Raw genomic sequence first — 26,116 nt, 5'->3', positions numbered from 1 at the left:
ATGCAATCAAGGAGAAGGCACACCGGTGCCTCGGCTTCTGAAGGAGGTTTGGCTTGACACCGGGCACACTAACAAGCTTCTCTGGATGCACTGCTGAAAGTATTCTGATGGTTACATTGTTGTCTGGAACAGTAATTCTAGTGCACAGGAATACAAAGCTGCAGAGAGGTGTGTATACAGTCCTCCCTACCATTGGTAGCAGCTACAGGAGGTACTGTGCCACAAGAAGGGTCATGCCCTCTTCTCAATGCTGTAGTCAGGCAGGAGGTACAGAAGACTGAAGTCCCACACACGAGGTTCAAGGACAGCAATTTTCTGACAACCATCAACTTCCTGCACAACCCTGACTCTACTTCAGCAATGGAACACTACAAGCACCTCTTACACCCCCACGGATGTCCTGGGCTGTGTCGTTGTTTGGCCTATGGCCTTATTTTGCACACAGTCGGTTTTCTCTCTCTTCATTTTGTGTAACTTAATATACATTCACTGTGTGTTGTCTGTACCTACTTGCCCGTAATGCAACTGCTGCAAATCTTTCATTATTCCTATACCTCAGCCTACTTATGCACATGACAATAATCTTGACGACCTTCTTGAAGCTCTCCAGGGGCAATTTGTCCCATCGGTGGGCACTTGCATGCCCCTTTCCTAGCAATGCAATGAGAAGAGTTTTTTTTTTAATGTGAGAGTTAATTCAGAAAGCCAAGAATTTTTGTTGAATGTTCTCTGAAACTGGAAGAATAAATCCTCTCAGGTATCCTTGGATTGCACAGGGACCCATTTCAGAAAACACCAACTTTATCACCTGGTTCTCAATAGTCCAAGGAGTCAATTGTTAACCTTAAATAAACAATCCCAGCATCTACAAATCAAAACAAGAGGATGTAGAAAATCTAGTTAAGAAGAAAAGAAAAGTTTATGGAAAGCTCAAGAAACTAGGTACTGTTAGAGCTCTAGAAAATTACAAGGTTTGCCAGGAAGGAGCTTAAGAATGAAATTAGAAGAGTTAGAAGCGGCCGTGAGAAGGCCTTGGTGAGCAGGATTAAGGAAAACCCCAAGATATTCTACAAGTATGTGAAGAGCAAGAGGATGAGCCGTGTGAGAATAGGACCAATCAGGAGCGATAGTGGGATCGTGTGCATGGAGTTGGAAGAGGTAGTGGAGGTAATTAATGAATACTTGGCTTCAGTATTCACCAGTGAAAAGGACTTTGGCAATTGTGGGGATGACTTACAGTGGATTGAATTGCTTGAGTGTACAGTATAGACATTAAGAAAGAGAAAGTGCTGGAGCTTTTGAAAGGTATGAAGTTAGATAAGTCGCTGGGACCGGGCGAGATATACCCCAGGCTACTGTGGGAAGCAAGGGGGGGGATTGCTGAGCCACTGGCGATGATCTTTGCGTCATTAATAGGGCTGGGAGAAGGACCAGAGTATTGGAAGGTTGCAAATGTTGTTCCCTTGTTCAAGAAAGGGAGTAGAGATATCCCAGGAAATTATAGACCAATGAGTCTTTCTTCAGGGGTGGGCAAGTTGTTGAAGAAGATCCTGAGAGGCAGGATTTATGAGCATTTGGAGAGGCATCATCTGATTAGGGATAGTCAGCATGGCTTTGTCCAGGGCAGTTCGTGCCTTACGAGCTTGATTGAATTCTTTGGGGATGTAACAAAGCACATTGATGAAGGTAGAGCAGTGGATGTAGCGTATATGGATTTCAGTAAGGCATTTGATAAGGTTCCCCATGCAAGGCTCATTCAGAAAGTAAGGAGGCACGGAATCCAAGGAGACCTCACTTTGTAGATCCAGAACTGGCTTGCCCACGGAAGGCAAAGAGTGGTGGTAGATGGTTCGTATTCTGCATAGAAGACAGTAACCAGTGGTGTTTTTCAGGGACCTGTTCTGGAACACCACCTCTTTGCGATTTTTATAAATGACCTGGATGAGAAGTGGAGGGATGGGTTAATAAATTTGCTGATGACACAAAGGTTGGGGGTGTTGTGGATAGTATGGAGAGTTGTCAGAGTTTACAGTGGGACATCAATAGGTTGCAGAACTGGGCTGAGAAATGGCAGATGGAGTCCAACCCAGGTAAGTGTAAAGTTAATGGTAAGACTCTTGGCAATGTGGAGGATCAGAGAGGTCTTGGGATCCATGTCCATAGGACACTCAGCTGCTGCGCAGGTTGAGAGTGTTGTTAAGAAGGCGAATAGTGTGTTGGCATTCCTCAACCTTGGGATTAAGTTCAAGAGCCGTGAGGTAATGTTGCAATTATATAAGACCTTAGTTAGACCCCACTTGGAGTACTGTGCTCAGTGTTGGCCACATCATTACAGGAAGGATGTGGATACTATAGAGAGAGTGCAGAGGAGATTTACACAGATGTTGCCTGGATTGGAGGGCGTAATTTATGAGAATAGGTTGAGTGAGCTTGATCTTTTCTCCTTGGAGTGACGGAGAATGAGAGGTGACCTGATAGAGGTGTATAAGATGATGAGAGGCATTGATCGTGTGGATAGCCAGAGGCTTTTTCCCAGGGCTGAAATAGCTAACATGAGGTAATATAGTTTTAAGGTGCTTTGAAGTAGATACAGACGGAATGTCAGGGGTAAGGTTTTCACGCAGAGAGTGGTCGATGCATGGAATGTACTGCCGACGATGGTGGTACAGGTGTTTGGGTCTTTTATAGAGACTCTTAGATAAGGTCTTTTAAGAGACTCTTAGACAGGTAAACGGAGCTTTAAAAAATAGAGGGCTATGTGGTAGGGAAATTCTAGACAGTTTCTAGAGAACGTTACATAGTCGGCACAACTTTGTGGGACGAGGGACGTGTAATGTGCTGTAGATTTCTATGTTCTAAAGAAACAATGTTGACATTGCACTCAACCAGACCAACTCAACAAAGTTGAGACTGCAAGTATACTGGTTCCCTCTTCAACAATAGAAGTTGCCATGTTTGTCTCGGACTCAAGGATCATTTCCTCCACACACTGTGTTTTGTGAGGTTGGGATCTGGTCCAGCATTGGACACTCATCACATTGCCCCAAGGAGATTGGCTCACTCAAGCACTTCAGACGGCTACTTTGATTCAAACTGGATGTGGTCGAGTCACCAGAATTGGAAGACAGGTCTCAATCTCTCAAAGTTCAGTAAATAACAGGGGTTGCTAAATCAGTTTGGACTCAACAATTTTGACACCAGATTTATCAATCCTGTTTTTCGCTTTACGACATTTATAGGAGGCTGTTTGGTCCATGGAGTCTATGCCAGCTCTCAAAGTAATCTCATCAATCCACACCTTCACAACTATTATCTCAAATGCCCACCACTATCCTGATCAACTCACCAACTCTCCCACTACCCCAATTAACCCTTCGAGCGGATGACTTCTTCTACTTATTCCCACAGTAATGCTGGCCTCACCCTAATTCAGATATTACTTCTGATATTTTTATACCCCTCCACCAACCACATTCTCTGCAACTTAAAACTAACTTGTTTACTTTCCCAGTTCTTATGAAAGATCCTTGGAGCTTTAACTCTTTGATTCCCTCCCCACAGATTCTGACAGACCTGCTATGTGTTTCCACCTATTACCTAAAATATTAAATCTTCTTCTCTCTCCTCAGACCCTGATTGACCTGCTGGAACATTAATGCTGATTCCTTACTCACAGATGCTGACTGACCTGTTGTGTTTCCAGCATCTTCTTCTTCTATTTAAGAATTCTAGCATCTCCATTTTCTGCGTTCTTTTAATTTCCAACTCTCCACACTGGAACCAAATTTAGAGTAACTATTGAATCTACTAACCAATATGTCTTTGGGATGTAGATGGAAACTGGAGCACCCCGGGGAAACCCTTGTGGTCATAGGGAATCATGTGTAAACTCCAGAGTACAGGATCAAACTGGGGTCACTGGCATCTATGAGCCAGAAGTACCACTTTCATTTCTCTACAGAGCCACAACCTCAAACCTTGCAAAATAACTTGGACTCCAGCTTGGCAATGAACTGTTGCACTAACATTTCCCTTGGTGTTAACAGGCCTTTCCAGCCATACTACCTTGCTCTATCAGTGCATAGGAGAGGGCTGGACAGTCCCTGATTGTCATTGGAATTGTAACCAATAGTAATTCAGCTTTGATTCCATCCAATACCTGTAAAAACAACAGCAAATAGCATCCTACCAGCAATAATGCTGAGTCCCCTTGACCTTAAACAAAAAAGCAATATTAAAATCCCACTTCAGTTGCACTTTTCCTGATATATTTTCTGTCACTCATTCATCCACAGAAAATTTATTATACATCCTTGGAAAGATTTCTTGCTTCAACCTTACTATCCTTCTGGTGAAGATGCTGTTGGGGAGAGAGTCCCAAGATTAGACCCAGCTATCATGAAGTGACAGTGATATGTTGGCAACACATGACGTGCTGGAGGAACTCAGCAGGCCAGGCAACATCTGTAGAAAAGAGTAAACAGTTGATGTTTCGGGCTGAGACCCTTCAACAGTCCTAAACATTGAGACGTTGGCCCAAAATGTTGACTGTTTATTCTTTTCCACAGATGCTGCCTGTCTGCTAAGCTCCTCCAGCACTTTGAGTATGTTGCATGGATTTCCAGCATCTGCAGATATTCGCTTGTTTGTGGTGAGGAACTCGGCAGGTTGATCAGTATCTGTGGGAGGAAAACAATTGTCAAGGTTTGGGTTAAAACCCTACATCAGGACCAGTTGATGGACAGAGAGTTTTGGACATTTTCTAATTCCTTTTCCTGCACAGATACTGCTTGACTCACTGAGTTCCTCCAGCAGATCATACGCTGCTCCAGATTCTAGCAACTGCAGTCCCTTATGTCTTTATCATACATCAGTGATTCATTATGGTTTATGACCATCCAGGGAACCTGTAACACTCTCAGTTTTAATCTGACATCAAAGTAGCAAAGTTTTTTTTTCAAAAACTAATCAGTCTCAGCTCAGAATTTGAAGAATATTTATTTTTTACTCAGCTGACTCACCAACACATTAAGAAGAATTTGGTATTAATGTCACTGTCATTTGAAAGTCACAGAGGGCTGTTAGGCGAATTATCAGATGGTTGTTGTCATGGTGACATGGCACCAAATTGACTACCATGGTTGGATAAAAAATTCACTCTCTTCGATGGGATGTTGTCTCTTTGTCACTTATCTTAACCATCAGTGGTTTTGCAACGCATAGCTCTTAAAATGTAAAAGAAAATATAGGTAAGTTCTCCTTAGTGAAACAACAACAATTTAAAATTTTCAAGTGACTTTCAGAAAATAATCTAATCCCTCTGATTGTAATCAATTAATCTGAATCACTTATGCTGCAGTCAAATCCAATCGATTGGAATGTTTTCTAATTGCCTCATGGAGTCATACAGGACACAAACAGGCCCTTCAGCCCTACTGAGTCTGTACTGACAACCAAGCATCCATTCAAACTAATCTCATTTAACTCTCCCATCGTAAAAGTAGAATCATAGGTAGATGGGGAGGTGTAGAACCAATTTAGCCGCTGGCCTTCATCAGTCAGTAAGCACAGAAGTTAGGTCATTCCGTTGCATTGCAGTTGCACAGATATTGTTGAGGCCACAGTGTACAGCTTCAGTCGTCCTGTTGTAGGAAGCACCATCTTCTTGATGGAAGATGGCAGCGTGACGCAGCTCGCAGCGGCCACTCCGGTGATGATGTGTGTTATTTGTCAAGTAGGGTGCCGTGCACAACCCTGATTTGATAGAGACAGATGTGAGAGCATGGAGGAACATCTGCTGAAACTTCTGAAATGCCTGCTTCGCTGCTGCTGCTACTGTGTGGTCCAGAATCTCCGGAGGAGAAGACCCCGAGACCTCGGCTTTGCTTGTTGCTCGGCGGCCGGGGTGGAGTTGACGCGCTCGGCAGAGGATGGTGCTCAGAGAGGCTGTGTCAGAGGGGCTGGTCGGAGGCTCGAAGTTTTCGGACAGACTCAGAGTTTGCTGCGGTCGAGTGCTTCCAATGATGCTGCATCGGCAAGTTGGTGGAGCTTGGAGGTTCATGGTGGGAAGAGTTTCTCCCTTCTGCTGCCTGTGCATGATGATGAGTCTATCGGGACTTTGAGACTTTTTTTTTACCGTGCTCATGGTCTGCTCTTTATCAAATTATGGTGTTGCTTTGCACTGTTGTTACTATATGTTGTAATTATGTGGTTTTGTCAGTTTTAGTCCTGGTTTGTCCTGTGTTTTCTTGTGATATCATTCTGGAGGAACGTTGTATCATTTTTTAATGCATGCATTTCTAAATGAAAATAAACGAGGACTGAGTGTCCTCATAATCTAACCTAATCTAATTAAATTGGAAAGGGAAAGGGTATGGAGATTTAGGAGGATGCTAGTGGCAGTCAAGAGCTTGTTATAGGGAGAGGTTGGGCTGACTATGACTTTTCCTTGGCATGTAGGAGACCGAGGACTGACCTTATATATGTGTATAAAATGATGAGGGAAAATGCACATATTCTCTTCCGCAGGGTCGGAAAATCAAAAGCTGGAGGGTATAGGTTTAAGGTGAGGGGGAAAGCTTTAAAGAGGGCCAAGGGGAAACTTCTTCCTGCAGAGGTCAGTGTGCATACAAGCTGCCGGAGGAAACAGGTACAATACCAAATACAAAAGACATGTGAATACATCATTGGATAGGAAGGTTTTAGAAGAATATGTGCTAAATGAGAGCAGAGTCAACCTGGATGGGTTGGGCATGTTGCATTACTCGATTATGCTTAGGGTCTATAACTCCCCATGCCCCAGATCTACACACTCAGAGCAGTTTCCAGTGGTCAATCAATGCACCTCTCCTCTGCTGTTTTATCCTACCCTAACCCATAGTGAGTTTGATTTATTTGGAGTTTAAGCGGACGAGCAGGGATCTCATTCAAGACTCTGGGAGGCTGTCTCCTCACACTGAACACCCACAGCTAGAGTTTCTCAACTCAGGATAAGGGGCTGATGACTCCAGATTGGAGAGAATGCTGCACAGAGGCTGTAAATGTTGGGAATTTAGACCCATATGGTGTAGGTGTCCAATCAATGAGCATTTTCAAGACTGGGCAGCTGTGTTGCCCATATTGGGTAGGCTGTCATTGTTTTGCTAGGAAGGAGGCTAAGGGAAGACGTAATTTACAAGATGCTGCCTGCACACAAGAAATTGTTACAGGAAGAAGTTGGGTAGACTTAGGACCTTTTCCTTGGAAAATAGGAGATTGAGGAGTGAGTCTATAAAACTATGAGGAATATGGATAGGATGACTGCACATATCCTTTTTCCCAAAGTTGGGAATGCAAGAGCTAGCAGGCATAGGGTTAAGGTGAGGTTTTAGGTTTAAGTCAAAACGAGTATGAGAGGGATCAATAAGGTAGGTATTGAAAACCTTTTAGCAAAGACAGAAGGATCAAAACAACAGGTTTAAGATGGGAAGAAGGATGCAGCACAAATCTAGAAGTAATAGAGCCTGCAAGAATGATACTGAACATGTGATGACCAACACTAATGCCACACCGCTGGGGTCAACCCAGTTCAATCTTGACACCTGGTGCTGTTTGTGTGGAGTTTACACGTGCTCCCTGCGACCACATGGATTTCAACTGGATACTCCAGTTTCCTCCCATGATGTTAAGAGAAGATGTGCATCAATTGGCTGGCAAATTGCACCCTGCCCCACCGTGTGTAAGTGAGGGGTAGAATATGAGGGGAATGTGGGAGGTATAAATGAGATTACAGTAGGTTTAGAGTGGCACACTCTCATTGGGCTGAAGAGCCTTCTACCATACTAACTCTCCGTGGCTCTATGAAATAGAGAAATAACAGAGATTCGTGGTAGAAAACATGAAAGAAACTGTGTCAATAATTTTAAAAAAGGAACTATAGTAATAAAGGAATTCAAGTTACTTTCTGTCACTAGAAAATAAGTATATTGCAAATAGCATAAATGGAGATGATTTTCTGGGACCTGCATCCTAGTCTTTTAAAGGAATTGGTTGCAGAGACATATGTTGGTTGCAATGTTCAAACATTCCCTAGATTGTGGAGGAGTCCCAAAGGATTGGAAAACTGTAGATGCAGCACCAGAGCTGAGAAAGGGAGGCGGTCAGAAGGCAGGGAATTTAGATCAGTTAGTCTAATGTCAGCTGTTGGGAATCCTTTGTAGTGAAGGTAATGACATGTCATTTAGCGAATCATAAGAAGATCACATTCAGTATGGTTTTGTGGCAGAAACTTTGTAGAATAAATTTAATAGAGCTCACTGAGGATGGGACAAACAAGGTGAATTAAAGAAATAAGCGTGAAGAGCCGCAGAGTGCATTCAATAACAGTGCAGCTGATCCAGTATTCCACTCTTGAATGCAGATGCTCTCACACACTTGGCTCTGGAAGGTGATGGACTAGAAGCTGGTAAAGGAGTTTGAATGACAAAATATAAAGGGGCTGAATTGACTGACAGGAGATCATTCTACTTCATTGAACTGATTTGACAGGTGAGAACTTCTTTTTTAAATATTTCAGAAAATGTTTCCTTAAACCATCCTTTAAATACAGATGGGAAAATAGATGGAGGGCACTGCTAGATGTAGCTGGGCATTGAGGGGTCAGGTGTGAAGTGCATCCATCTCTGGCTTCGGCATCCTTTATAGTGTCCATGGGCTATGTCCTCATGGGCAGAAGGAGAGCCAGTCGGGCTTTCCTGCCGCGTGCTTCTCCGTCTCTTGCTTCCGTGTGGATGGCTTCCATGTGTTGAGCAGTTGAATGCAGTCCCTTACAGTCCCACCAGCTTCCTTACTGCACATTCCCATCCACACAGTTCAGGAGCTCCCCAGAATTCAATTAGGAATATCAGAGACCTTAAGCCAAGTGATAAGGATCACACAAATACACAACGCCCCAATGCTCTTCCCCAACAAGAACGGCTGAATCCATAAGGTTATCAAAAGGTCATTTTCTGACACAAAATACTTACCCCCGTCTTCCAGAATACTAAATGCAGAAATTTCCCACAAATTTGGTGAACTGATATCCAATGTTAATCTGCAGGGAGGGAGAAACATATTCTCATGTTCATTCATATTTTATCATTCCTGGAGACCATATTTCCACAAAAATATATGTACTGTACATTTTCCCATAAATGCAGACATGAGCCCTTTGTTTCTGGCTTTCCTGTGAAGCTGCAAATGACTCACTAAGCAACCCCAGGAACACAGGAGAAACTATCTCTCCCATTGGAACATGGGACACAGACCATGGAGGAAGCAAATGATCAATCAAAGGAGGAACGGATGTGTCAGACCCGTAAACCTCTTCCTTCTGTTACACTGTCATTCAGTAGGTCACACAGAATTATATTATCATTCATTTGTTCTAACATAGAGGCTGGTGCTGTGTGAGATTAACTCCTTGCCAGCTTCCAGTAGTGCCATCTGGAATTTCCCCCTCCTCCACACCTTTCCCATAACCCTTGCTCCCACCCTTAAGCAATTCCATTTTAGATCTTAGGTCCTAGAGTACAACACAGAAAGGGGCCAGGCAGACCTTCTGCTCCACGGTAACCTGACCTTCTGCCTCATTCCATCTACCTGCAGCTGGACCATATCCCCTCCACCCATGTACATATCCAAACTTCTCCTATATGTTACAATAGATCCCTCGTCTACCACTTTACTGCCAGTTAATTCCATACATTCACCACCCTCCGAGTGACAAAGTTTCCCCTCCTCAGATTGCCCTTAAATATTTCACCTTTCACCATAAACCTATGACCTCCAGTTCTAGTCTCACCACAACCTCAGGTGAAAATGCCTGCGTGCCCACATCCTATCCCTCATAATTTTATATAACTCTGTAAGATCTTCCCTAATTTCCCTCTGTTCCAGAGAATAAAGTCCAAATCTATTCAACATTTTTCTATAATTTAGGTCCTCAAGTCCTGGCAACATCCTTGTAATTTTTCTCTATACTCTTTCAAGATTATTGATACCTGTCATGTAGGCAGGTGATCAGAACTGCACACAATACTCTCAGTTCGGCCTCACAAGTGTCTTATATGTATTTTGTACCCTAGGTATGAATGCTATGCCTTTCATCCTGGAACCAACCTTCCCTTCCAATTGTCAGTCCAAACTTGAAACAATCTTTCAAGTCAAATCACCTCTCAAGTGCTCCAATGAGAATGACCTGAATTACTTTAGTATGTAATCCCAAATAATCCTTTAAGAGTGTATGGGAATGAAAGGGTTAATGTATGAGGAGTATCTGGCCCTGCACCCAATTGATGAAGGAGGTTCTCACCGAAGTCCACTGGACACTGCAGGGATAGGATGGAGTGGTCATTGAGAGGGTGTTTCCATTAATAGGAGAGTCCAGTGGGATATTCTTTAGGGATGATATGAGGAGCCACTTCTTCAGCCAGAGGGTAGTGGATCTGTGGGATGGTTGGCCATGCAGTACTGTGGAGGCCAAGTTACTGGGTGTATGTAAGGCAGAGATTGATTGGTAAGGGTGTTAAAGATCATGGGAAGAAGGTGGGAGAAGGGAGTTGAGAAAGAAAAACAAATCAGTGAATTTTGATTGATGGAGCAGACTTGATGGGCCAAATGGCCTAAATATGCTCCTACATCCTATGGTCTTATGGTCTATAATTGCAGCTTCACTATAACTTCCTGGTAACAACAAGGCATACACCAGCACTATCATTACCGAAATGTCTTTGCCCCTGTCGTTTCTTGTATCTCCCACATCCAAGCCTGCTTGAACAAAGGCTGTAGTCTAGGAAATGTGCTTGTGGCTGTAATATCTATACACAAGGAGGAAAGCACAAGACACATTATCACCAAATGTTCAGCAATACAATCATCCAGTTGAGGTGTGCAAAGGAAGTTTCCTTTACCAAAGGTTTGGCTGAGTTGGTGTGCATTGCCCTTGACATATCACTGTTGATGCACTTAGCAAAATCAATCTGCGCAACAGGTTATGCTGGAACCATCTATGGAAAACTAACTATTGCAAAGGCTCCAATTGTTGCATATCACAAGTCCTGATTATGCGACCACTGACGCCAGGCAGACAGACTCTGAAGGGTATTAATAATAGCTGGGGTCACCTGTCTTATAAAGACACTGCCCAGAAGAAGGCAATGGCAAACCACTTCTGTAGAAACCTTTGCCAAGAACAAACATGGTCATAGAAAGACCATGATTGCCCACGTCATAATGAACGAAGGAACTATTTGTTCCTGTGGTACAGAAGGTGTAGTCATTCCTTGGGATGCTTAAAGATATGGCGGGTATTTTAGAACAATTGGGAGGTTGGGAGCTGTGGGGTACAGCGCAGAGGAGGAATCAAGGCCGATAACAGATCATATTGAACAATGAGGTAGGCTGGAAGGGCAGACTGGCATTCTCCTATTCCCATTAAGCCCAAATCTGATTCTGTTGTTCTTCTGCCTTTGGATAGCTAGACATCCTAAGTGCAAGAGGTTACAGGGTTAGTGACACTTCTAGATCATAGAGTGATACGGCACGAGAGCAGTGACCCAGCGAGTCTGTCAATCCTATTTTATCCTCCTGACATTGCAATCAACTCCTGCCAGATTGTATCCCTCACCCACAGTGCCATGATGGTATAGTGGCTACTGGGACACTGTTATAGCTCGGGGCGTCGGAGTTCAGAGTTCAAGCGCGGCATTCCCCATAATAAAGTTTGTATTTTCTTCCTGTGTACACATGGATTTTCTCAAGCCTCCTCCTGCATTTCAAAGATGTACCAGTCAGGAGGCTACTTGGGCATTGTAAATCGTCCAGCGATTAGGCTCGGGTTAAGTCAGTGGGCTGGTGGGCAGCACGGCTCAGTAGGCCAGAATGGCCTGTTCCACACTGCATCTCCCAATAAAATCTATTTAATTATTTATTGAGATACAGCACAGAACAGGCCCTCCTGGCCCTTCGAGCCACACCAGCTAGCAACCCCCCGATTTCATCCTAGCTTAATGAGGTCACAGGGAGGATGTGCAGACTCCACACAGACAATGCCAGAGGTCGGGATCGAACCCAGTCTCTGAAGCTGTGAGGCAGCAACTATTTTAATAAGTACAATAGGAATAATTTTAAATGAGAAATATAGACTTACAAAGATGTTGCCTGGATTGGAGAGTATGTCTTATGAGAATAGGTTGAGTGAATTTGGCCTTTTCTCCCTGGAGCAACAGAGGAGGAGAGGTGAGCTGATCGAGGTGTATAAGATGATGAGAGGCATTGATTGTGTGGATAGTCAGAGGCTTTTTCCCAGGGCTGAAATGGCTAACATGAGGGGCATAGTTTTAAGGTGCTTGGTACAAGGGGAATGTCAGAGGTAAATTTTTTACACAGAGAGTGGTGGGTATATGGAATACACTGCCAGCAAAGGTGGTAGAGGCGGATACAATAGGATCCTTTAAGAGATTCTCAGGTACATGAAGCTTAGAAAAATAGAGGGCTATGCGATAGGGTAATTCTAGGCAGTTTCTAGCGCAGGTTAGATGGGCTGCACAACATTGTGGGCTGAAGGGCCTGTAATGTGCTGTAGATTTCTATGATTCTATAGATATATTGAGTTATAACACAATAAAATACTATCAAGTAATTTAAAAAAATAGTGCCACTGCCTCACAGTTGCAGATCTCCGGCGCTGTCTGTCTGTGGAATTTGCACTGTGACTTTGTGGGTTTCGCCCGAGTGCTCCAAGTTACTCCCACAACCCAAACATGTGCAGGTCTGTGGGTTAACTGACTGCTGCAAATTGCCCCTCATGTGAAGTTGAAGAGTAAAATCTAGAGGGAGGTGGGTATTGGATCAAATTAAAATGGGATCAGTAGAGTGTTAGTGCATGCCAGCACACACTGGATGGGCTGAAGGTCCATTTAAAATGCTCCCTGACTCTTCTGTGTTCCTCAACCTTCCTGGTGGATTGAATTAGTATGCCACACATTTGTGTTGAACTTTCCCTGATCTGTCCAGTAGCTGATGCAAGGAGGGGGTTGTCCTTGCTATAACGATGGCATTTACTTCTGATGCTGACAAACTTCTGCACGTTTTAGAAGACAGAACATAGAACAGTAGAGCACCGTACAGACTCATCGGCACATGATGTTGTGTCAATCTTGAAAACCCTACTCCATGATCAATCTAGCCCTCCCTCTCACACAGCCCATAACCTTCCAGATTTTCTTTCATCATTGTGTCTTCTAAGTGTCTCTCATATATCCTTAATGTATCAGCCTCAATCCCCACCCACTGCAGTGCATTGCAGGTAGTTGCCTCTCTCTGTGTAAAAAGCTTACATCTGACATTTCAACTAAATTACTTCCATTCTGGAAGAATGTCCTTTGGTATTAGCCGTTGCTGCTCTGTAAAAATGCACCAGCTGTCCACTCTGTCTGTGCCTCTGAAGTGGCCTCTGATCCTCTTCTATTCTAAAGACAAAAGCGCTTTCATAAGATGTAAGGTATAGCAGCAGAATTAGGCCATTTCGCCCATCGAGTCTCCTCCACCAATTTAGCTTGGCTGATCCATTTCCCTCTCAGTCTAATCTCCTGCCTTCTCCCCTATCCTTTCGTGCCCTGACTGATCAAGAATTCATCAATCTCTGACTTAAATATACCCAATGACTTGGCCTCCACAGCTGCCTGTTGCAACGAACTCCACAGATTCACCACTGTCTGGCTAAAGAGATTCCTTCTCAGCTTCATTCTAAATGGACGACTCTCTATTCTAAGTCTATATCCTCTAGTTTCAGACTCCCCATCATAGGAAACATCCTCTCCAAACCTACTCTATCGAGGTCTTTTGCTATTCGAAACATTTCATCGAGATCCTCCCCCCACCTCCACATTTCTTCTGAACTCCAGCGAGTACAGGTCCAGCGCCATCAAAAGCTCCTCATATGACAAGCCTTTCAATCCCGGAATAATTTTTTTATTCTTAGATAAGGAGCCCAAAACTGCTTACAACACTTCAAATGAGGCCTCACCACTGCCTTATAAAGCCTTAACATTACGTCCTTGCTTTTATATTCTAATCATCTCAAAATGAATGCTAATATTGCATATTCATTGTAAGACATATTCTCTAATCGAAGTATTCTCTGAAAGTATCCTAACTGGTTGCATGATCGTCTACTATGGTAATTCACATGCACAGGAAAATAAGCGAGACTCTCCCCGCCTCCATTCCAACTAATTATTTCAACACAGAAGCACCATTGAGAGTGCCCTGACCAGCTGCATCACCATCTGGCATGGGAATTGCAAAGCATCTGACGACAAGACCCAGCAAAGGATAGTGAGGATTGGGGTCTCACTTCCACCCATCCAAGATATTAATCAGGAGCGCAGTATATACAAGGCCCTCAGCATTGTCAAGGATTCCTCCCATGCAATCCCTTACCATCAGGCAGAAGGTATCATAGCATTAGGACAAGGACAGTTAGCATGGGAAACTGGTTCTTCCCCCCAGGCTGCGAGACTGAACTCTCTGACACCACCCATTCTCATCATTTATGAAGTTAGACTGTTTACTTTTTAACATGTCAGAATCAGAATCAGGTTTAATATCACCGGCATCTGTCTTGAAATGTGTTAACTTTCATGTACAATGAAATACATGATAAATAAATATAGAGAATATACATATACATATAAATATAGAGTATATACATATGTCTATTAAATAGTTAACATAAGTAGCAAAAAAAAAAGAAATAAAAAGATAGTGAGGTAGTGTTAATGGGTTCAATGTCCATTTAGAAATTGAATGGCAGAGGGAAAGAAGCTGTTCCTGAATTGCTGATTCTGCACCTCCTTCCCGATGCTAACAGTGTGTAGAGGACATGTTCTGGGTGATGGGGATCCTTAGCGATGGCTGTTGCCTTCCTAAGGCACTGCTCCTTGAAGGTATCTTGGATACTGCAGAGGCTGGTACCCAGGACGGAGCTGACTAATTTTTGTAAGTTCCTGCAATTCACTTCGATCTTGTGCAGTAGCCCCCACCCCTGACCCCCATACCAGATGGTGATGCAGCCAATCAGAGTGTTGTCCACGGAACATTTGTAGAAGTTTTTGAGTGTTTTAGTTGACAAACCAAATCTCCTCAAAATCCTAATGAAATATAATCGTTGTCTTGCCTCCGTTATAACTGCATCAATATGTTGGCACCAGGTTAGGTCCTCAGAGATCTTGACACCCAGGAACTTGAGATTGCTCACTCTTTCCACTTCTGATCCCTCTATGAGGGTTGGTTTGTGTTCCCTCATTTTGCCCTTTCTGAAGTCCACAATCAGCTCTTTGGTCTTGCAGATGTTGAGTGCAAGGCTGTGTCATAAATGAACCCAATCTTCTGGACTATATTTTATCATCTGTTAATGTATTTGTGGTAATATTACTTTACAAGTTGTGCGAGAGTTATATGTACTGTGCTGTGCACCTTGGTCTGGAGGAACATTGTTTGGTTTGGCAGTAGTTGAGAGCAGTGGACTCTGCCCAATACATCATGGGCCATGACCCTTCCAACTGTTGGTAGTATCTGCATAAAGTGCTGCCTCAAGAAGGGAACATCAATCACCCAAGATCCTCACCAGCTGGGCCATGTCAACTTCTTGCAGCTACCATTGCGTAGGAAGTACAGAAGACTGAAGTCCCATAGTATCAGGTTCAAGAACAACCGCTTCCCTTTAACCAACTGGCATGGCCTGGATCACTACCATGGCATAGCACGATAATGAACTTTTCTTTGTTTTATTTGTGTTCTTTCTTGTGAGGATGCTGTATAATTTATATTTAATTTCTTTTGCCTTGTGAATGCTGCTCATCTGATGCTATGTGCCTGTGATGTTTCAAGTTTTTCACTGCATGCACGTGCATATGGCATTCAACTTAATTTTAACTTCCTTGTGCTCTTTCCTGCCTTGTGGCGCATCGGGTGGCATTTTTGCTTTGGCTGTATTTCCTGACTGTTTTTTTATGAGGCCGAGTTGCCAGCTCAAACCCCGCACAGATGGAAAGTGTGCAAGGAGCCAGCTGGATTTGAACTCAGGACCATTCGTCTGGAAGTCTGGTGCTGATGCCACTACACCACCTGCCAACAAATTTTAACTTTGATTTGATCTTTAAAAACTTGTAGAAGTTATTTCTTACCATTTCTCTGTGGCTGCAATGGACTCCTCTGCCATGGAACAGTTGTCGGTTCTGCAAACAATTCAATTATTTCAATCAATTAGTTTGTTGCATGCATCTCTCACAGATGGACAGAAGAATGAGGAGCAACCTGCATTTCTGGAGTATCAACCATATTATTCTGCCAACAGCTCTCTGAATGGCCCTGAGTTACAGCAGTTCAGCTCCATCCAAAATGAAAACAGGCCTCCCCTTCACTGACTTTGTCTACACTTCCCACTGCCTCAGGAAACATTTCTGCCCATTACGCCACTGATGTTTAGGGCAACAATGAAGGTCCTTCAGTGTTCAGGATGTCTTTCGTCAGTAGCTTCCTCTTGGTTTTCACTGTCAAGTCCCAGGTGGGGACTCAGAAATACCATTGCACTCAGATGTTGAAGTTCATTGTTGTTTCCATAACAATTTTGTTTTACTAGTCAGGATTGTTAGCCTTGAGCCGAACCCCCGAACATGGAGGAATGGTGGCTCACTCTTGGTCTGGCCTCTACCTTTGGACCTGTTTGGCATGGGTAACCTGACCAAGAGCTAAATCATTGAAGCATGCAAGCCTCCAAACCCAACGACAAGTTTGTGGTCCTCTTGGAGGTCTTTGGAAAAGCAGCCAACATAGTCTAAGGCCCCACCCACCCCAGGCATTCTCTCTGTTCTTCTAATTGGCAGAAGATACAAAAAGTTTGAGAAGACGTAGCCCAAAGACTGATCTATTCCACTGTTTGTATAGTTAAGTTGAACTGTTCATCTCCCAACCTACCTGTTGGTAATTGTTTACCTGCATTGTCCAGCTGCATGTTCTCTGTAAATGTAAAACTATATTCTCCATTCTATTATTGATGTTTCTTTTTGTACCACCTTGATGTACTTATGCATGGAGTGATCTGTCTAGATAGCATGCAAATCGGAATCAGAATCAGCTTAGCATATGTCGTGAAATTTGTTGTTTTTGCGGCAGCGGTACATTACAATACATAATAATTTTTTAAAACTAAATTACAATAATATAAAAATTAAATTAAATAAGCAGGACAAGCAGGAGCAAAGAAAAAGATAGTGAGGTATTGGTACATGGGTTAATTGTCCATTCAGAAATCTGATGGCGGAGGGAAAGAAGCTGTTTCTAAACCATTGAGCGTTTGTGCTCAGGCTCCTGTAGCTCCTCCTTGATGGTAGCAATGAGAAGAGGACATGTGCAGAACAATGCCTGTTGCAAACACAATGCTGAATTAAACTAAACTCCTGTCTCACTATGCACATTCATATGCAACCTAAACGGCTCTAAATTGAGATTATTGCATATACTCCAACAAAACCTCTGGCAGCTTGTTTCAGCCACCCACAATTCTCCACATAAGAACAGCTTTGCTACATGTGTCCTTTAAACTTTCAAAGTTATGAAATTTAAAGTTTACCAATTTAAAGTTATGTTCACTAGTACTTGACATTTCTACCCTGGGAAAAAGATTCTGACTTTCTGCCCTATCTGCACCTCTCATAATTTTATAAACTTCTATCATGTCTCTCCTCAGTTTCTGGTGCTCCAATGAAAACAACCCAAGTTTGTCCAACCTCTCCTCACAGCTCACGCCCACTAATATAGGCAATATCCTGGAGAACCTCTTCTGCACCCTTTCCAAAACCTCCACACACTTCCTGTAAATGGGGTGAATAGAAAAGCAACTCAGGATCCTTTGTTTCATTCAATTCCTCTCTTTTGCTTCTCCACTGACAGAATATCAGGAATACCAAGGAACTGATGTGAACTTCAGAAAGTTGGGAAAACACACACCAGTCCACATCGAGGAGTCAGCGGGGGGAAAGGGTGAGCAGCTTCAAGTTCCTGGTCATAAATATTTCAAAGGATCTACCTTGGGCTCAACACACTGATGCAATCATGGCAAATGTACATCATCAGCTCTACTTCATCAGGTGTTTGAGGAGATGTGGTATGCCTCAAAAGTCTCTTGTTGCAAATTTCGACACAGCATGGTATGGAAGCTCTAATGCAAGGGATCACAAGAGGTTACAGAGGGTTGTGGACTCAACTAGCTCCATTATGGTCACAATCCTCCCCACCATTGAAGACATCTTCAAAAGCTGGTGCCTAAAGAAGGCAGCATCCATCATGAAGGATCCTCACCATTGAGAAATGCCCTCTTCTCATTACTACTATCAGGGAGGAGGTACAGGAGCCTGAAGGCCCACACACAACATTTCACAAACAGCTCCTTCTCCTCCACCATCAGATTTTTGAACAGTCCATAAACCTGTGAACATTATATCAGTATTTCTCTTTTCTCTTTTGTAACTAATAGTATTTTTTATGTCTTTCACTATACTGTAACTTAAAAAGAAAACAAATTTCATGATATTTGTCACTGGCAGTAAACCTAAACACAAGAGATTTTGCAACACACACAAAATGCTGGAGGAACTCAGCAGGCCAGGCAGGATCTTTGGAAAAGAGTACAGTCGACGATTTGGGCCGAAATCCTTCGGTAGGGCTGGAGTAAAAAAGCTGAAGAGTAGATTTAAAAGGTGGGGAGGAGGGGAGAGAGAAACACCAGATGATAGGCAAAACCTGAAGGGGAAGGGATGAAGTAAAGAGCTGGGAAGTAAATTGGTAAAAGAGACAGAAGGCCCCTACACCTCCTCCCTCACTACCATTCAGGGCCCTAAACAGTCCCTTCAGGTGAGGTGACATTTCACCTGTGAGCCTGTTGGGGTCATCTACTGTGCCCAGTCCACCCGGTGTGGCCTCCAGTGCATCAGTGAGACCCGACATAGATTAGGAGACCACTTCGCTGTGCACCTACCTTCCGCCTGCCTGAAAAAGTAGGATCTCCCAGTGGCCACCCATTTTAATTCCCCTTTCTATTCCCATTCCTATATGTCTATCCATGGCCTCCTCCACAGTCGTGATGAGGCCACACTTAGGTTGGAGGAACAACACCTTATATTCTGTTTGTGTAGCCTCCAACCTGATGGCATGAATGTCAATTTCTCAAATTTACAGTAATGCCCTGTGGTAAACCATATATATATGTTGTAACTGGGTTACCTGTCTGGACACGCCCCTCTGCTGACTGCTCCTGTGGCTCCTCACACAGACCCCTGAATAAAGGTGATTGCGCCATTGCTCCTCCTCTCAGTCCAGGGGCAGATACTCAGCATGGTGGAGGTCACATTTTACTGCTAATAAAAGCCTTTCAGTATTTACTCTACTTCCAGTCTTTTGGAGTTATTGAAGGTGCATCATGCCCCCCACACACCCCCCACCCCCACCAATTCCTATCCTCTTGTCCCTCTCCCACCTTATCTCCTTGCCCACCCATCGTCTCCCACTGGTGCTCCTCCCCCCTGGGCTGTCTGTCTCTTTTACCAATTTACTTCCCAAGTCTTTACTTCATCCCTCCCTCTTCAGGTTTCACCTATCACCTTGTGTTTCTCTCTCCCCTCCATTTACCTTTTAAATCTGTTCCTCAGCTATTATACTCCAGTCCTGTCAAAGGGTTTCAGCCCAAAACATCGACTGTACTCTTTTCCATAGATGCTGCCTGACCTGCTGAGTTCGTCTGGCATTTCGTGTGTGCAGCTCGGATTTCCAGCGTCGGCAGATTTTTCTCTTGTTTGTGACAAGAGATCCTGTGGTTGCTGGAAACTCGGAGCATCAAACCCACATAAAATGCAGGAGGAAAGCAACAGTCAGGCAGCAGCTATGCAGAGGAATAGATAGTTGATGTTTTAGGCTGAGACACTTCATCAGGATTGGAAAGGAAGAGAGAAGAAACCAGAAGCAGGCTATTATCCCCTTTCCTGTTCTGAAAGGTCTTGGCCCAAAACTTTGACTATTTATTCCCCACCATAAGTGCTGCCTGACTTGTTAATTTTCACCAGCATCTTGTGTGTGATTTTGTCCAACTGTTCTAGATAATTCAGGGATCCATTAAGTAAAATATATATGGTAGATAATTTTGAATATAGGGTTAAAATAGCTGTAACTATTGGTAAAGGCTTTGTGTCCTTGAGAATATCCTGTTTCTATAATTAATGTTTCTAGTCTACATAACTAAGATTATAGTTCTGGCCAAATCCCTCATTAAAGTGATAACACAGCTGCAGAAATGATAGATGGATAAACCACAGATCAACTCTTTATCTTGCTGATGTGGGGTTGGTTTTGCTCACTTGTCTGTTACTAGATATAAAGACAAGCTTTTCCTTTGTACCTCAGAGTTCACATTGAACTCTCCATGATATCATGCTAAAATGAAAGATTCACCACTTGAAGTCTGATATCGAGCTCTATGTTAAAAATTCCTTGACCCTGTGTCTCATCTACTTCTATTATTGGTCTTCCTTAAACAAGGACTGGACACAATACCCTAGATGTGGTCTCACCAATACCCTATGTAACTAAATTACAACAGCCCCGTTTTTATACTCAGCTTCCACGAACAGTAAATGACAAGACCGTGGAGACTGACAAAAAGCACTGCAGCAACTAAACTGGTGTAGTTGAGGGGTCTCAACATGAAATGTTGATTGTCTCCCCCGTTTTCCTCCACAGATGCTGCATGACCCTGAGTTCCTTTGTGTTTTTGTGTGTTCCTCCAGATACCCAACATCTGTAGTTTCCTGTGTCTCAATGGTACCATTTCGTGAGCTTTCTGGATTACTTGTGCTACTTGCATACAAGACTTTTCCAAATTGTGCATGAGGATGCCGGATTCCTTTGTAACACGGCACTCTCAGTGTTTGGATCATCTGCTTCCGCAAAAAAAATGGAGATGTTTGTTATCCCCCTCATTACTTGTCTGGTCTTTACTCACTTACCTGCTATCAGTTGTAACTCTGGCATTAGATCAGAGATGTATCGCAGCCCAGAATCCTTGAAGACCTCGGCCGTGTTTCGGCCCCCGCCATAGGAGATGCCAAAGTCATACAAGTCCTTTCTGTAGAACACCTGCACGGTCAGAAGAAAGAGCCATCATTTCCAACAGAGACTTGGCCTCTGTTAAAGGGGGGTTGGACCATCTCTACACTCCCAATACCATGACTAGGCAAATTCATTGAGGTGGAGCATTAGATTAGCAATTAGTCCTGCCTCCATATTACACTCCTCCCAATACCCATTCCCTCTGAAGTCAAAGAATAGAGGAGAAGAGGACAGAAGAAGTCAGAAAATTACAGCACAGTTGGTCCACAGCGTCTGTACTGAACGTAATGAACTTACCGCATTAGATCAATTGCGCGAATACGGCCAATCGATCGTGCCTTCTACATGTAGGAGGCACTCTTATTTGGGTATGAGCTTTCTAGTGCACATGCTTTCATCTTGGCGTGCCTGATTCGTGCCTCTTACATGGTAAGTGCCCGTGTCTACTGTTACTAATGTGACTCAGTAAAAATATTTAATCCTATTACTCCATGGTTGCTCTTGCTCCATGTATATATAACACAAACTAGATCCATGTGCCTATATGTGATCCAAATCCCTCCACCCATGCCTGTTCAAATTCCTCGTAAATGCTTTCCTCACAAATCTCCTTGAAACCTTCCCCTTCAATCTCGGCCAACTGTGATGTCTACCTGGAGGAGACAGGATGGCCATTCAGCCTGGGGACAGAGGGATGGAAAGGGAAAGACCGAGGAGGTTATCTGGGAATTGGAGGGGAGTTCAGGTCTGGGTGTTAGACATGATATTGGGCAGGCCACTCTGAAGTGATGACTGAATGGTGGTGGGGAGCTCCGACTCCCAGTTGAAGCATTGGGATTTAGGATGGTAGCACCAGATCTAGTAAGCCCCTTGAACCCATTCAAGCCATTCATCAGCAAAATGGCAGGTCTTCTGTCTCAACTCCACCTTCTCGAACTGTCTGCCCACCAGGAACACGTCTGCTCTCTTCCTTGACTGAATCTACCGGTGTGCCAGCAAACTCTAAAAGACTCACGGCGCTCCTGGCAAAGAGGTTTCCGCTCAGTTCATTCCCTCCCGTCTTTGAGGCTGAAGTTTCACCACCTCATGCTGGTCACTGGATCGCTCAAGGAAAATCAGGGTTCTCGGGGCAACTGCTGGGAGGAGGCATGGCTACAGTGTTGAACCTGGGTAAAGGCATGTGATTTGAGTCACTGGTGGAGCCCAAACAATGTCTGGAGCATAGCTGAAGAATATTATTATCCCAGAGCTCTCTCTGGGAAAAAATTTCCACAAATGCACAACCTTCCAGCAGAAGAAATTCCTCCTCACCTCAGTTATAAAGTAACTCCCTTTTAATCTGAGGCTGTGCCCTAGGATCCTAGACTCTCCCACTAATCCGTCTATGTTCACCCTATCTGGGCCTTTCAGATCCGGTAGATTTCAATAAGACCGTACACCAACTCTTCTGCATGAACATTGCCCAGTGGAGCTTCTCACCTGACGGTAAGTGTCAAGGTCCACATGAGCTCTCGAGAGCTTCCCATCCACCACTTGCACGTAGACGCTCGCCGTACTGTTGGTGAAAACGGACAGCAGCAGGTCTCTCTTGTCCTTCTCCTCCAACAGCCTGGGCACCATCTGGAACTGTAAAGGGTCGGAATGAATGCCTGCACTTTGGTCTTAGTACATCCTGGCCCCGAATCATAGCCCAATCCCCAATGGCCGGTTTACACCCCACCCGATACCTTACATCAGACAGCTCTTGATAGAGACCAAGGTCAAAAACAACTTAACATCCATACCTGCTCGGATATTTCCTTACTGTTCCGTTGCCATGCTGAGGCCAGATGCAGCTTCGAGGTACAATAGCCCATAATCTGTCTTGGCATTTTCCAATGGGACAGCATCAACATTGATTTCTGAGTTCTCCCAGCATCTTGTCAATGGTTCTGGATTTCCAGCTATCTGCAGAGTATCTAATGTTATTGACTTCTCCAACTTCTAGTAACCACTGCCCTCTGTGCTTCCCAGTTTCTGTTTTCCTTTACTCCATGGCCACGTTACCACTTCTGTTTCCACCTACCTCCTGCCTATTACCTTCACCTTCCTCCTTCTGGTTCTCCACCTCTTTCCTTTTATTCCATTGTCTACCATTCTTCTTCTTCTTCTTCAGCCTCCCATTTTCTCACATCATTCCCTTCCCAACCCCATCCACCACTTTCCTATGTCCCCCTCCCCACTCACCTGGATTCATCTATCATTCATGAGTTCAAAACAGGCTCATGCCATTCCCTGTCCCCTACCCTCTTATTCTGCCTTCTAACCCAGTCCTGATGAAGGAGCTTGGCTCGAAGCATCGCCTGTTCATTGGATTCTGCCTGACCTGTGGAGTTCCTTCAGTAATTGCTGCCTGTCGATTCATATTTCCTTACACCAAGGACATAAAGGAAAGATGTACCACTGAAACTTAAAAGGTGTTGGTTAGACCACATTTGGAATATACTGAGTATTTTTGGAAGGAAGAATGTTCTGACCCTGTAGAGGTCCCGAGGAGGGTCACAACAATGACCCCAGGACGAAAGACTTAACCTATCATGAGCATTTGATGTCTTGATAATGTTGATCGAGTTCAGAAGGATGAGGGTGAAATCTCATTGAAATCTACCAAATGGAGCAGATGGAGAGAAGCTTTTTCCAGTAGTGAGAGGGTCTAGGATCCAAGGCCACAGCTTCAGAATACAACGGCGTTCCTGAAATCTGATATGAGGAGCAATTTTATTCAACCAGAGGGTAGTCAATCTGTGGAATTTGTTGCCACAGTTGGCTGTAGACACCAAGTCATTGGGATATTTAATACAGAGATTGATAGGTTCCTGATTGGCGAGGGGCAGAGGGTTGGGTTGGGAGTAACAGGGAGAAAGTCGGACAATGGGGTTGAATAAAAAATAAGCCATGATTGAATCGCAGAGAAGCTTTCATGGCTGAATGGCATAATTATGCTCCTATGTCCTGTGGCCATAGAAGGATGTTGCTCACTCTGTTGAGTCAATGCCAAGTCTCAGAGCAATTCATCAATCCTACTCACCCACCTCTTAGAATACAACAGAACATCACAGGAATAGGCTCACCAGTCTACAATGTTGTACCAAACTAATTAAACTTATGTCTGTACATGGTCTATATCTTCCCATTCTCTGTATATTCAGAATCAGGTTTAATAAGTTTGGTAACTTTATGGAAGCAGTACCATGCAATACATAATAATAGATTTTAAAAACTGTGAATTACAGTATATATAGTTAAATTAAATAAGTAGTGCAAAAATAGAAATTTAAAAAAAATGTAGTGAGGTAGTGTTCATGGGTTCAACGTCCATTCAGAAATTGGATGGCAAAGGGGAAGAAGCTATCCTGAATCACTGAGTGTGTGCTTCCAGGTTCTGTAACTGATGGTAGCAATGAGAACAAGACATGACCTGGGTGATGGGTGTCCTTAATGATGGATGCCAGCTTTTTTGAGGCATTGCTCATTGAAGGTGTCCTGGATACGACAGAGGCTAGTGTGCATGATGGAGCTGGCTAAGGTTACAACTCTCTGCTGCTTATTTCAGTCCTGTACAGTAGACCCCCCCACCCTACCACCTCCCCACCTATACCAGACAATGTTGCAGCCAATTAGAATGCTATCTACGGTACATCTGGAGAAATTTGCTTACCTAAGAGCCTATTAAACACCCCCATCATTCCTGCCTCCAGCACCATCCCTGGCAGTGGATTCCAGACACCCACCTCCCTCTATGTAAATTATCTAGACCCAAGCATCTTCCTTCAACTTTCCCCCCTCACATTAACTGCATACCCTCTGGTTTTAGACATTATGACCCTGAGCTGCTTACACTATCTATGCATCTCATAATTTTACAAAATTGTATCAGGTTTCCTGCAGCCTCCCGTGCTGCAGAGAAAACAACCCTATTCTCTCTCACTTGCCCATAAATGCTCCAAGTCTCATAATGTGGATGTTGGTCCAGCACACTGTTGTCCCTGACAGAGTTAAAGGCAAATGGACTTCAGGATGGAAACACCGAGAAACCTTAGTGTGTGATCTTCTTCCAGTGATGAATTTCAAAAGTAACCTGACATTCACATCAGATGGTAGAAAAGAAGAATATTGTGCTCAGTGAGTCTATGCAAAATCTAAGCCATCCCATGTCCCCACTAATTTCCCTGTGCATTATTCTCCCCACATTCCCATCAACTGACCCCTCTACCCCTAACCCACACTCTAGCAACAAATTATATGGGCTAATTAACGCTCTGACCCACATGACCCACATGCGAGAGGAATCTAGAGCACCCAGGGGAAATGCACCTCGTCACAGGGAGAACATACAAAAACTACATACACACACACACACACACACACCGGTGGGGGTCTAGATTGAACACATGAATTCAGAAGAATGAGGGGTGATCTAATTGAGACCTATCGAGTTGTAAAAGGCCTTGATAGAATGGACGTGGAGAGAATGTCTCCTGTGGTGGGAGAGTCTGAGACCAGAGGACACAGGCTCAAAATAGAGAGGCGTCCTTTCAAAATGGAGATGAGGAGGAAATTTTTTAGCCGGAGAGTGGGTGAATCTGTGGAATTCATTGCCACGGGCAACTGTGGAAGCCACCTTTATGTATATTTAAGGCAGAGGTGGATAGATTCTTGATTGGTCAGGGGATGAGGGATACGGGCGGGGGAGGCAGGAGATTGGGGCTGAGAGGAAAAATGGATCAGCCATGATGAAATGGTGGAACAGACTCAATGGGCCAAATGCCCTAATTCTGTTCCTATATCTTATGGTCTTAGGGTCCCTTGGGCTGTGAGACAGCAGCTCTACCCGCTGCGTCACTGGGCCATCTTCAGTCAGGGCAGGGAACTAAGACTCCAACACCCAACCCCATCA

At 43.9% G+C, this 26,116-nt stretch overlaps 1 protein-coding gene across 1 annotated transcript in view; it reads right to left on the bottom strand.

Annotated features, from left to right (window-relative positions):
* Positions 1-4,979: 4,979 nt before the first annotated feature.
* The window catches only part of LOC140197385 (complement C3-like), a 67,336-nt gene continuing 46,199 nt past the window's right edge, over positions 4,980-26,116 (bottom strand). The window contains exons 11-16 of the mRNA XM_072257343.1: positions 22,660-22,806; positions 21,078-21,207; positions 16,209-16,259; positions 10,742-10,838; positions 9,006-9,073; positions 4,980-5,225 (exon numbers count right to left, since the gene is read on the bottom strand). Of these exons, the coding sequence (XP_072113444.1) occupies positions 5,155-5,225; positions 9,006-9,073; positions 10,742-10,838; positions 16,209-16,259; positions 21,078-21,207; positions 22,660-22,806 (564 nt within the window). The 3' untranslated portion in view covers positions 4,980-5,154. The remainder of the gene's footprint in view (positions 5,226-9,005; positions 9,074-10,741; positions 10,839-16,208; positions 16,260-21,077; positions 21,208-22,659; positions 22,807-26,116) is intronic.

The sequence above is a fragment of the Mobula birostris genome, chromosome 5 (assembly GCF_030028105.1).
Source record: "Mobula birostris isolate sMobBir1 chromosome 5, sMobBir1.hap1, whole genome shotgun sequence".
Lineage (NCBI taxonomy): Eukaryota > Metazoa > Chordata > Chondrichthyes > Myliobatiformes > Myliobatidae > Mobula > Mobula birostris.
Note: the sequence above shows the minus strand (reverse complement) of the source record. Positions and strands in the feature narration are given on the sequence as shown.